Raw genomic sequence first — 13,314 nt, forward strand, 5'->3', positions numbered from 1 at the left:
GCACGTCAAGGACGAGGATGGAGGCAGGGGAGCGAAGGAGGCAGACATGTCAGTGGCATGTGAGGACAGAGCGCAGGGGCGATGACACAGAGGTGCCGTTTGAATATTGGAAAATATAAGGGGGTGTTTGAATTCAGCTACTAAAATTTAGAAGGTGTGTTGGGAGGATGTTGCATGGGGTGTTCGGATACTAATAAAAAACAAATTACATAATCCGTCAGTATTCCAAGAGACGAATTTTTTAAGCCTAATTAATCCGTCATTAGCATATGATTACTGTAGCAAACCATTGTCAAATCATGGACTAATTAGGCTCAAAAGATTCATCTTGTAAATTAGTCGCAAACTATGTAATTAGTTTCGTAATTAGTCTATATTTAATACTCCATGCATGTGTCCAAACATTCGATAGGATAGCGACTAAAATTTAGGAGGGGCAAACAAACACCCCTAAGGTGGGATAGAGAAATAAGGAGTGGGACACATCTGATCCCAGGTTTGGATAATGGGAAATGAATAAAGATAGGGAAATCAAGAGTAGCATACTCATTCAACAACCCTTCCTGCTATCCCAACCTATTTCTCATTCCCTATCCCCATCCCAAACGTGGCGTCGGCATAGCGGGTCCGACGCAAAGAGAAGGGATGGAGGGGCGAGCATGAGGTGACTTGTGTGTTGTAATAACAGGGAGGTACTATGGTGGCAGTGGGATCAGGAGGTGAACTCCTTTTGCATCAAGTGGATGTAGCCCAAGCATATGGTAGCAGGCAGGAGGTGTTGGATCCACGCGTGCGGATCTGCCAGTTACGAGCGTGAGTGATGGGTGGTCAAAGGCTCAAAGCAGTGCCATGGGCAGGAGGAAGAAGAAGCATAGGATAGATTGGCATAACTCGCAAGCCCGCGAAAGGTGAACAAAGTAAAATTCTCGTTCACACCAATGAATCGCCGGTAATTCCTGGAATCTGGGCGTCAATCCACCCGAACGTTTCCATTGGTGGGCCGCGACGCCAGCCCAAATAACCTCCTATCACACTCGTCTCCGTAGTTTCTAAAAAAATCGAGCGGAGCTCGGCCGCGCGCAGCTCACGGTCGCGCTCATCTCATGCTCGCCGTGGCTGCCTAGCTCACCGCTCCACCCGCACAACTCGCGGCGACCGGCCGGGGTGGTCTCCGACAGCGCTCATCTCGTGCTCACCGCGGCCGCCTGCGCTCATCTCAGCCAGGGCGGAGGTTGCCCAGCTCGCCACAGCCGTGGCAGAGCTCGCCCGCGTGCAGCTCGCTGCAGCCAGGGCGGAGCCCGCCCGCACATATTTCGCGCTCTGTCTGCCCAGCTTGCCGTGGCTAGGGCAGAACTCGTCCGCACGCGGCTCACGACAGCCAATCTGCCGCGGCCTTCTCCACCAGAGCAGCAAGCTCCACGCCACCGGCGAGCTCTATACCGATGAACTCCATACCCGACGAACCTCTATTCTCCCAAGCAGCAAGGAAATGTTGCGATGAAACCGTATGTTGCAAGCATGTGTTTCAAGTGTTTCATATGTTTTAGAAGTATATTGCAAGTGTTTCACACAGATGTTGTAAAAGTAGATCGGGATGTTGCATATGTTGCAGTGGTTGTATAGGTATATTGCAAGCTTCTGTTCCCACCGTTTCATCTGTTTTTGTAGACGTATATTGTAAGTGTGTTTATTTATATGTTACAGATGTTTTACACATATGTTGCAGGTGTTTTATCTCGATATTGCGTATTTTTTACAATAGTTTTTGAGTGTTTTAGGTGTTTTTACAAGTGTTTCAGATGCATATTTTAAGTGTATTATCTACCTTCAGACGTATGTTGTTGCATTTGGATATTTGAAAAGTAGATCGGGTGTTGCATCTCCCTCCTCACTTTCTGCTGCCTCGCCTCTGTGTATCCTCCTCCCGGCGCCGATTGGGCACCCGCCACCCTGGTGACGTTCGGGGCGGCACGGGCCTCGCGTGGTTTTCGCAAGTAGCATGTTTCAAGTGTTTCATCTATCTTTAGACGTATGTTGTAAATGTTGTATCTCAATGTTTCAAAAGTAGATCGACCGTTGTATCTCCCTCCTCTCGTTTTCTGCTGCCTCGCCTCGGCATCTCCTCCTCCTCCCGGCGTCGGCTAGGCATCTGCCGCCCCTCCCCTTCTTTCCGATACTGGTAGCGTTCGGAGTGATGCGGGCCCGTATGTACGTGCGAAACGGCGCGGGCAATGGTCTACGGGCGCCCCGGGCGTCCGGACGTCCGGCCCCTTGCTATCCCGATGAATCATTTGTATCGCACAACTGCTGATGAAGCAGGCTACATAGAGTCTACGCAAAGTTGGTGTTGGATACACGCGACTCGAAACGGCTGAGCGTAATTTTGACGCAGTCCGCTCACGAAGTCTCGCGGCAACCCGAGGGCTCCAGCGGGTAGAGCCGTGCCTGATCACCGACTCTCCCGCGTGTAAGGATTTGAATATATGTGAGGCAAATCTCCTTCGATGGAGCATGTTTGGCCTTCATTCTCTGAGTTATTTCTTACAAGCTTGAATATATGTGAGGCAAATCTGCTCTGGTTAAGGGCTACCAAAAATGGGAACTTGGCAAATGGCAATACCAACGAACGGACAAAGGGAATCCGGGCAAAGGAGGACAACCGCCATTTCCGTTGTCCATGCATGCTGCATGCAGCCAACCCCGCGTACTTATCTCCTCCTCCCCGTCCGAGCAGCCCCTCAGCTCATCAGCACCCCTCCTCTTCTCACCAGCCTCCTCCGACACGCAGCCCACGTAAATTGCATCGAGACACAGGTAATAAAGCCAACAGCTAGCCATGGCAGGAATCCGCGCCCTGCTCCTCCTCGTTGCGGCGCTCTTAGCCACACTGCCGGCGGCCGTGAACGCGGCCACGCTGGCGGAGATCTGCAAGGGGACCGCGTTCCCCGACATCTGCACCAGCACGGTGGGGCCGGAGGCGGCGAGCAACCCGGTGCTGGACCCGATGGCGGTGCTGCGGATGCAGGTGGACGCGTTCAACCAGCGCACCGAGGCGGCGCGGGCGCACGTCAAGGAGGCGGCCCTGACGGCGTCCCCGAAGGCGCGGACGGTGCTCGACCTGTGCAACAACCTGTACCTGGACGTGGAGGACAACCTGGGAGCCTGCCGCCGGGCCATCGGCTTCAAGGACGCCGTCACCATCCGCGCCACCATGGGCATGGCGGCGCAGGACATGCAGAACTGCGACGAGCAGTTCAGGCAGATCGGCGAGCCCAACCCCATGGAGCAGTTCGACGCGTCGCTCGTCGAGATGTCCGAGAACTGCCGCTCGCTCTCCAACATGATCTGATGATCTCCTTCCTTCTCCACGGACAACGACACGGCCGGCCGTTGGGCCCTCGCATCGCTGCCGCCGCGCGCGCGCGCTTTCGCGCGACATTGATTGATGCGTTAAGTTTGTTTTGCTTTGGCCATCTCACATTATTATTTCCTGTAGAGATGTGTTAATTTGGTCTCGGAAACGGGGAGGCGAATTGAGGTGGAATATTAATATGATTCAAATTGGAATCACAGTTTTGGTTCTAGAAGAGGATCATCTGATCTGATCGTCATGCTGCTGTACTCTCTTTTCCTCGTCCTGAATTGACCATTTAGTATCTATGAAGAGATTTAGCAATTATACTCCATATAGTTTTTTATATCGTATAAATAAAGATACATAAACCTCTACAAACATTGTCCTTTATCGATTCTGATTTCTCGGACGCAATACAATGCTCAATGCAAGTGATCAAGGACAACCGCAAACAGGTAGGATCATAGGATATTGCAAAGCCTAGTCCAATGAATACCTCATAATAACACATTTGCACGTACTATACCATAGCAAAAAAATAGTGTTAGACAACAGTAATAATGACGAATGATTGGTCGGTACAAATTTCCAAAGGATATCGGTCGCTATTTCTATTTGTACCGACTTCTCATCGGTTGGTATACATATTTAGAATTGTCGTCAGAGGATTGGTCAGTAAAAAATCATATTGGAGCATATTTTAATATAACCAATATTGATAGCTATAAATATACGTCACGTTCGTTTGGGCTTGTTTGACTGATAAGTCATGGCTGAAAGTACTGTTGGCTGATTTGGTGTAAGAGAAAAATAATATTCGTTGACTGAAAAAATACGGCTTATAAACCAAAGAAGCACAAACGAACAGGGTGATAGCAGTGGCCTTTGTCGATGGGGAACTCTACGGGCCCCCCATAGACCGTACTATAGGGAAGTGGGCCTTGGTAACCAGGCCCACAGCCCAATCGCCAAGAAGAGCATGGAGCAAAGCAACGTGCAAGACCAAAACTCCAATTCGGACTATACAAGGAAAGGCGCCCGAAGCATAGCTTAGGACTCTGACCTTGTATTCGAGTAGAACACAAACAACTCCTCTCAGCACCTGGACTATAAAGGGCTGGTGAGGATATCCCTTGTAAACGACTGAACACACCAAATACTCAAAGCAATACGACGCAAATAGGCTAACGCCAAACTGGACGTAAGGTTATTACTCGACCAAGTCGAGGGCCCGAACCAGTATAAATCGTGAGTCTCTTTGCGTAACCGCCGAGTTCCACTATTTGCCGAAGCCCGAACAACTGTCCCGGATACCCCTGTGGCAGGCTATCGGTGGTAAAACATCGACAGCTGGCGCGTCAGGTAGGGGCTTTCGACGAATTTTTTCTCGAGAGCTCGGTGGACCTCGACCTCAAGATGGCTTTTCCGGCGGGAACAACCTTTGTCTTCGGATCCTGGTTCTGTGAGGCTGACGGCGACGGCAAGCTACGTACTCATCTCCGAGAAGAAAAAGAACTCGATGACAAAGTTGAATATGAACTCGCCGAGAAGATGACGAAACTTTCAACTTCGGATCCAACTCGGAATGAAGAAGAAAGCGGATACGAAACCGACTCTAAGAAAGAGATACAACCTGATTCCAAGACAATCTTCACAGCGAAAGAGCCAAGCCTAATCGGATTCAGAGACGCAACAACAATCGTGAAGGAATACAACCCGTACGACTCCAAAAAGAACTCAGGAACGTACGGACTATACAACATGGCATCAATCTACCAACACTTTACCCAAGACAAGATGAACTCAGCAAGAAAAATACTCCTGGAGGGAGCACAAGAAGGGATGATCATGACAGTTACCCCACAAGACTGTGTGGTGCATTGGCCAGGTTCTTTCACCTCAAGCAAAGCCCAGACTAGCACGTGCATTGAAGAACTACCTTATCAAGAGGGAAAAGAACTCGGATCCAGCTCAGAAACTACCGATAGCTCAACCAAACGAAGGATGAAATACAGTACAAGAAGAGCTTGGAAGAAGTACACTGTATACATGGTGGAGCAGTTAGAACAACCTTTGGAACCACCACAGATACCAGATATAAAATCTTCAGACAAATCAGAAGGCAACATCTCGCCAGATGAGAAAAGCGACAGCAACGAAAATGATGAGCAAAGACTGGCAAGACTAAAGAAAAACAAATTGAAGGCTGGAAGGAGGAACAGGGCTAAACAAAGGAAGCAAATCTGGAATAAATACAAGGCGGAACTAATGGAATACAACATAAAGAAGGCAGAAAGAGAAGCCGCAAAAAGTACAAAAAGGGAAAGAATTGAAGAATTAACAAAGGAGTTGCACACCCTCACGAATAACGAAAAAACAAAGGAAGATCAGAAGAAAGAAGTCGGGGGATCAGAAAAACAACCCGGCGAAGAAGTTCCACAGGAGCCACAAGGGGAGCAACCACCCAAAAAATCAAGTTTTCAAAGGCTAGGACCAGTAGAGAGTGCTGATGTTAATGGAAGGCAGGAACATTACTCAAAGCAACAAGAAAGAGGCAAACCAGAATTGAGCCAACGCTACCAAGAAATATCAAGAAGATTTGACAAAGAAGATGACTACGGAGAGTCCGAGTTAAAAGAAGACAGGTCTTATTACAGAAGGGCAAGATCGCCAGACTACGGAAGAACGAAACCATATGACAGATTCCCTTGTTTTACAGGAAGACTACAAACATTGAAGCTACCACACAAATTTAAACTAGCAAATCATTCCAAGTATGATGGCAAAGTAGAACCAAGACAATGGCTAAGAGTTTATTCCCAATCTATTGAGTTAGCCGGAGGAGATGACGACATCAAGGCTCTATTTTTCCCAATGGCCCTCGAAGCAATGCCACTACAATGGTTTGACAAATTGAGGCCAAGATCAATCAGATATTGGGAAGACTTGCAAGAAGCTTTCTGCAATAACTTTGTAGGCATTATTACCCATCCAATGACCTCAGCCGAGTTGAAAGGAGTATGGCAAAAGAGAGGAGAAAGTCTAAGGGAATACTATAGAAGATTCGGAGAATTCAGGGCTCAAGTCCACGACATTACCGACAGAGAAGTGATAGAAGCCTTTGCGGAAGGAATCTTAGCAAACTGGCAATACAAAGACTATTTCAATGAGAACCCAAGAATAAATGAAGACTTCAAGAGGGTTGTTGAAAAGCTTATTTCATCAGAAGAAAGAACCTGGCATCGGTTTGCTAGGGATAACCCAGAAAATAGGAGACCTGATTACAGACAGCAAGACAAAAGGCCGAGGAAGGACAACATAGTGGCAACCACAGACAATAAGAGAAGATACAATGACAACAGCAACGGTGGCAATTACAATGGCAACTACAACAATAACAACAACAGTAACAACAGCGGGTACAACAGTAATAGCAACTATCGGAGCAACAACTACCGAGGAAGAGCACCGGAAAACATAGAGAATATGCCATGTCACATACACCTAGGAACCAGACACAAGTTAGTTGAATGCATCACTTTTCAGCGGCAATTCATGAAGAGAGAAAACAGGAATCAAAACAACACGGAGCAAAAGCAAGAAGAATCCAAGAAGGAGGAAAATAAAGCTGAAGGAGATTATCAAGAACCCAAACACCAATTAGCAGTTATATTTTCAGGTGTTCCTAACACACGAAGCAAAAGGCAAGAAAAACTAGCTCATAGAGCCATCATGGCAGCTAAACTAGCCACCCCAAGATATCTAGATCGGTCAGAGTACCCCATCCACTTCATAAGAGAAGACCAATGGACCAGTGCAGTGAACACAGGATGCTACCCGCTGGTACTAGGTTCAACTATCGTAGGAGTGGCAGTTACTAAAGTACTCATCAACGGAGGAGCCAGGCTCAACATAATTTTCGCAGATACTCTCAGAAGGATGAATTTGGATTGTGAAGGACTAATGACACCAACAAGTACACCATTCTATGGAATAGTACCCGGCAGAGCAGCTATGCCACTCGGACAGATAACCCTACCAGTCACCTTTGGCACACCAAACAAATACAGGACGGAATTCATCAAATTCAAAGTTGTAGACTTTGAATCATGCTACCACGCAATACTTGGGAGACCAGCTTTAACAAAATACATGGCAGTGCCACACTATCCATACCTACTACTCAAGATGCCAACAACAAAGGGTGTATTATCATTGAAAGGAGATCTAAAGAAAGCACATGATTGCGACGTACAAGCAGTACAAATATCCAAAAGATTACAAGACAAAGGAAGGAAAGGAGATTGCAATACTAGCCAACGAAATGAACTCGGATGAGATTCAAATACCGGCTAAGAAGCCAAGCAACTTTGCACCACCAAAAGAAGCCACTACCAAGACTATTGGCTTGTAGACTGGTGACCCAAAGAAGACGGCAATCATCAGTGCAAATCTTGATCCCAAATAGGAACTCACGCTCACCAAATTTCTTCGGGACAACAAAGATATCTTCGCTTGGAAGCCGGCCGACATGCCAGGGGTCCCAAGAAAGTTAGCTGAGCACATAATTGATGTGAACAAAGGGTCCAAACCTGTTAAGCAGAAGCTATGAAGATTCGCTCCAGACAGAAAAGCAGCAATCAAAAAAGAGATCACCAAGCTCATGGCGGCGGGATTCATCAGAGAAATACTCAACCCGGATTGGCTTGCCAACCCGGTCCTAGTTGAGAAGAAGAATTCAAAAGAATGGTGCATGTGCATTGACTACACAGACCTCAACAAGCATTGCTCAAAAGATCCATATGTTCCACCAAGGATTGATCAAATCATCGACTCAACAGCTAGATCAGCTCGATTATCCTTTCTGGATTGCTACTCGGGCTATCATCAAATATCCCTTAGAGAAGAAGACCAAAGCAAGACATTGTTTTGATGAGGACATCGCCACGCTGGACACACCGACGCCATGGTCTTCCCCAAGTTCCAATTCGTTCCTAACTCAGCTGCCACGTCGCCCTCGGATTCAGCAGATACGTCGTCACTGTTTCAGTCATAACTTCCTCATACGACATCGAAATGGGCCGTTCTTGGATGCGTTGAAAAGGGGACGACGACGCCGTCGTTTTGGATCTGGTCCCAGCTCCAGAAGGTCCGTGGATCATTCTGTGTGACCACGGCAAGGTGCTGCATCACCTATTTGGGCCAACTTGGCCATGTATCGTGTCAGGCCTTAAGCCCAAGTTGTGGGCGCCCAACCCCTGGCCGTCCCCAACCCTAGGTCGAGTCTTAGACTATAAACACAGCTGCCGCCGTTGCTACACAATTGGATTTTATTTAGAGTTTAGTTTTCCATCAAGGAACTGAATCGTTCATTGTAACTGTAGTGACAAATCCTTTTACAGTGATCCAGGGCCCCTGTTCTTGATCTCCTCCACTGTGTCGATTAGTCCTTTGGAACCGAGTTCTTGAATCCTTTATTGATATTCGCGTCATTCATATTTGCAATTTCAGATTGCGTGTTTTACCTTCTTGCTTGTGCTCTTCGATTCGCTTGCAGGAAAAGCCTTCTTGGCGAGGTCAATCAAGTTGTGCTTGGTTGATAACCAACGGAGCAGTGGTGTAACGGTTGCAGGGTTCGAATCATGTCTGATTTGAAGCCGGATCGCCAATGTCGAGATCTCTACAAATCAAACTTATCGGCTACCTCTTGGAAGATTGGGCCTGTACTCATCAATTGGTATCAGATATTTCAGGTTTACCTCGAGGTATAATCTCGTTTGCCTTAGATTCATATTTGTCCATTACCTAGAGTCCACAAAAAGCCCAAAAATATTTCAATTTCCGCTGTCCTATCGCCCTTTGTGCCTTTGCAATTTCGTTTCAGATTCGTGTTGTTGAGTTTGTGTCCGTGGTCGAGTCTTGTTGCTGGTTTAGGATTGTGTTCGTGGTCGTAGTTCAATCGCCTGTTGCTGTGATTTTGTTTTCCGCCGCTATCCCATCCACCGTTCCCAAACAATAAGTCGAAGCCACCACATTACTCAACTTGCCCCGCTAGCCGCCTTGTGTAACTTCTCACCACCGCGCAAACCCTAGATAGGTTGCCAGCCGCTCTTATTTTGCTTGCATCGCAGCCCTCCTTACATCATCAGGCGAATACCTACTGCTATGATCGGTGTTAGAGTTTAGGGACGCTTTGCCCTAACTGCCGCCGCCGTGTTGTGCCTCCCGGAAAACATACCTTGAGATACCTTCGGTAAAACAGGCATAACTTTTCGCTCGTTTATCAGAAAAATCTAAAAATTTTTCAGCAGCTTCTTGACACCATTTGGACCCGACCCAAACTCGGCTTTGCCCTGTTTGGTTTCATCAAAATTGCCAAAAAAATTTGGGAAAATATAGAAAAAAAATTGTCAAAGTTTTTGCACGCTTTTCAGAGAACGTGCTGAATTTCTGTAGACCACATCCCACCTCAGTTGTAGGTGCCAATTTTTGTGGTTGCATCTTTTGTGATCCTTGTTCAGAGAAAAGTATAAAAAAATAGTGAAAAAAAAGTTTGTTTCCTACTAGTGCCTTTTGGAAAAATCCAGGAAAAAGGAGAAATCCGGGCTATTTGTTTGTTCTGTGAGTTCTTTCGATCGTCCTTTGTTTTCACCTTGTTGCGCTACGTCTCGACACGTCTTAGCCAGCACCTGTGATTTGTACTTTGGATCCAGATTGAACAATCGCTACTCTGCACTCGTTAATTGCTAATCCTTGCTGTCATATTGTGTGTCTACCCATAGCTCCACATATTCTTCTGTCAGCACATGTTCATCTTGCAACTGTTACCCATGCTCAACAACAGATTGCTTCGCCACTTTGGTTTTGCTCTTGTTTGGCGTTGGTAAGAATACAGGCAAGACGGTGGTAAGCCGCTTGTGATTTTGCATTCCACTTTCACCACCACCACCACTTGTTTCTTTTTAGTTGATAGGGATAATACTTTGGTGTTGTCTTTTTCTATCTTCTAACCATGGCAGGAACTCCGACGGACTTCAATGAATGCGTGTCCAAGGGCGAGCTTACAATGTTCATGACTGAACAACGCAATCTTATGACCGAGCTGACGCGCAACATAAACAATCTGGTCACCCGCATTGAACAGCTTGAGCAACGCCCTCCGCCTTATCGTGCTGATGATGAAGATGCGGATGCTTTTGGTGATGAAGATGCGTATGCTGACGGTGGTGCCCGTCGCCGCCTCAACTTCAATCGTCGCGGTATGGCAGATAATAATCATGGTAATAATGATCCTTTTGCTAAAATTAAATTTATTCTACCACCTTTTGCTGGTAATGTTGATCCAGAGGCATATTTAGATTGGGAGCTTGCTGTTCAACAAAAATTTGATTCTCATAATGTTCCTGCTGAGCATAGAGTTAGACTTGCTACTAGTGAGTTTACTAATTTTGCTTTGTTCTGGTGGAGTGGTCTTTGTAATGCCAATAATGCTGCTGCTGTGCCACAAACTTGGAATGTTTTAAAGCAACGTATGACATCTCGTTTTGTTCCTCTTTATTACCAACGTGATTTACGTTTGAAACTACAAACTTTAAAACAAGGTGATAAAGGAGTAGAAGCATACTATCAAGAATTGCTTATTGGTTTAGCACGTTGTGGTATAAATGAAGATGATCATGATGCTAGTGCTAGATTTTTTGGTGATTTAAACCATGATATACAGAACATACTTGATTACAAAGAATGGCGCAATTTTTCCCAATTGTATCATCTTGCTATTAAGGCAGAACGAGAAGTGCAGGGACACAAACAACACCAGCTTTTTAGGTCTAACAATGGGAGGAATTTTTAGCAGCGTTCCGAGCTAGAGACGCCCAAGCTTTCTGTTGCACCACAGCCATCTACACCTCCATTTTCTTCCGGGGTAAGTAAATTGTCTAATGTGCAGTTTCCACAGCTGAAGAAAGGTGGCACTCCGGGTGCTTCTACTAGCTCCTCCTCGTCTAGCTCTAAAATCATTTGCCACCGATGCAAAGGCATGGGACATGTCATGAAGGAATGCCCCAGTCATCGCGCTTTCATTGCTACCGAGGATGGATATGTAAGTGCTAGTGATGTTGAAGATAATTTAGCCCTTGCTGCTAACATTGATGCAGATCCCACCGAGGGCGATCAAGACAAGGAGGCCATCACCATTGACTCCGTGGTTGCTGCCGCGGACTACCCTAGCCTTCTTATGCAGCGTGTGTTGAGTACACATGTGGGTCATGAAGAAGAGATGAAGATCCAACGCCACAATTTATTCCACATGTATCTCATTGTGCAGGGTTGTCGTGTTCTCACTTTCATTGATAGCGGGAGTTGCAACAACTTGGTGAGTTCAGATTTGGTTGACAAGCTTGGCTTGACCACACGACAACATTCGTATCCATATAAACTTCAATGGTTCAATAATAGTGGTAAGACTAAGGTAACTAAATCAGCACGCATTAGCTTTTTCACAGGCTCTTATCATGATACTGCTGATTTTGATGTTGTCCCTATGCAAGCTTGTTCCATTTTGTTAGGTCGCCCATGGGAATTTGATAATGATGCTTTACACCATGGTAGAACTAATACATACACTATCATACATAAGGACAAGAAAATTACATTGCTGCCTTTATCTCCTATGGATATTATTAAACATGCTAATGAGATCAAAAATAAACCTCCAACAGATATTGCTAAAAATAATGGGATTAAGTTAAAAGGAGGTGCTTTTCTTGCTACAACTCCTGCTACTATTGAGTTATGTGATAATCCTGATGCACCATGTTATACTATGTTTTGTCAACCTTTTATATCTGGTGCATTGCCTGCTGTCACTAACCTTTTGCAGGAGTTCGCTGATGATGGGATGGAGTCAAGGATGACTCTAATTCTACAAGGAGGGGATGATGAGGACATCGCCAAGATGGAGTCGAGGATGACTCCAATTCGAGAAGGGGAGGATGATGAGGACATCGCCACACTGGACACACCGACGCCATGGTCTTCCCCAAGTTCCAATTCGTTCCCAACTCAGCTGCCACGTCGCCCTCGGATTCAGCAGACACGTTGTTACTGTTTTAGTCATAACTTCCTCATACGACATCGAAACGGGCCGTTCTTGGATGCGTTGGAAAGGGGACGACGACGCCATCGTTTTGGATCTAGTCCCAGCTCCAGAAGGTCCGTGGATCATTCTATGTGACCACGGCAAGGTGCTGCGTCACCTATTTGGGCCAACTTGGCCATGTATCGTGTCGGGCCTTAAGCCCAAGTTGTGGGCGCCCAACCCCTAGCCGTTCCCAACCCTAGGTCGAGTCTTAGACTATAAACACAGCCGCCACTGTTGCTACACAATTGGGTTTTGTTTAGAGTTTAGTTTTCCATCGAGGAACTGAATCGTTCATTGTAACTGTGGTGACAAATCCTTTTACAGTGATCCAGGGCCCCCATTCTTGATCTCCTCCACTGTGTCGATTAGTCCTTTGGAACCGAGTTCTTGAATCCTTTATTGATATTCGCGTCATTCATATTTGCAATTTCAGATTGCGTGTTTTACCTTCTTGCTTGTGCTCTTCGATTCGCTTGCAGGAAAAGCCTTCTTAGCGAGGTCAATCAAGTTGTGCTTGGTTGATAACCAACAGAGCAGTGGTGTAATGGTTGCAGGGTTTGAATCGTGTCTGATTTGAAGCCGGATCGCCAATGTTGAGATCTCCACAAATCGAACTTACCGGCTACCTCTCAGAACATCGGGCCTGTACTCATCATGTTCATTACACCTTTTGGGGCATATTGCTACAAATCAATGCCTTTTGAGCTAAAAATGCAGGGGCAACATATCAAAGAGCAATTCAAACTTGTTTAGGGAATCAAGTCAGAAGGAACGCAGAAGCATACATTGACGATGTAGTAATCAAGACAAAAGAACC

At 46.3% G+C, this 13,314-nt stretch overlaps 2 protein-coding genes across 2 annotated transcripts; both read left to right on the top strand.

Annotated features, from left to right (window-relative positions):
- The first annotated feature begins 2,743 nt into the window (after nt 1–2,743).
- On the top strand, nt 2,744–3,658 carry LOC136451860 (uncharacterized). The gene has a single exon (XM_066452546.1). The coding sequence runs from the start codon at nt 2,837–2,839 to the stop codon at nt 3,347–3,349; it is 513 nt and encodes a 170-aa protein (XP_066308643.1). The 5' UTR covers nt 2,744–2,836; the 3' UTR covers nt 3,350–3,658.
- A 1,746-nt stretch (nt 3,659–5,404) lies between these two features.
- On the top strand, nt 5,405–6,111 carry LOC136454460 (uncharacterized). Its single transcript, XM_066454880.1, has 2 exons — nt 5,405–6,000; nt 6,075–6,111. Exons 1-2 carry the CDS (start codon nt 5,405–5,407, stop codon nt 6,109–6,111), a joined length of 633 nt encoding a protein of 210 aa, XP_066310977.1.
- Nucleotides 6,112–13,314: the final 7,203 nt, after the last annotated feature.

The sequence above is a fragment of the Miscanthus floridulus genome, chromosome 5 (assembly GCF_019320115.1).
Source record: "Miscanthus floridulus cultivar M001 chromosome 5, ASM1932011v1, whole genome shotgun sequence".
In the NCBI taxonomy this organism is placed as follows: Eukaryota; Viridiplantae; Streptophyta; class Magnoliopsida; order Poales; family Poaceae; genus Miscanthus; species Miscanthus floridulus.

Bases quoted from the DNA above. Each gene is read 5' to 3' on its own strand.
- LOC136451860 (XM_066452546.1), top strand. From the start codon at position 2,837: ATGGCAGGAATCCGCGCCCTGCTCCTCCTCGTTGCGGCGCTCTTAGCC.
- LOC136454460 (XM_066454880.1), top strand. From the start codon at position 5,405: ATGGTGGAGCAGTTAGAACAACCTTTGGAACCACCACAGATACCAGAT. The intron at 6,001-6,074 runs GTCTTATTACAG...CTTGTTTTACAG, and splicing joins TCCGAGTTAAAAGAAGACAG to GAAGACTACAAACATTGAAG.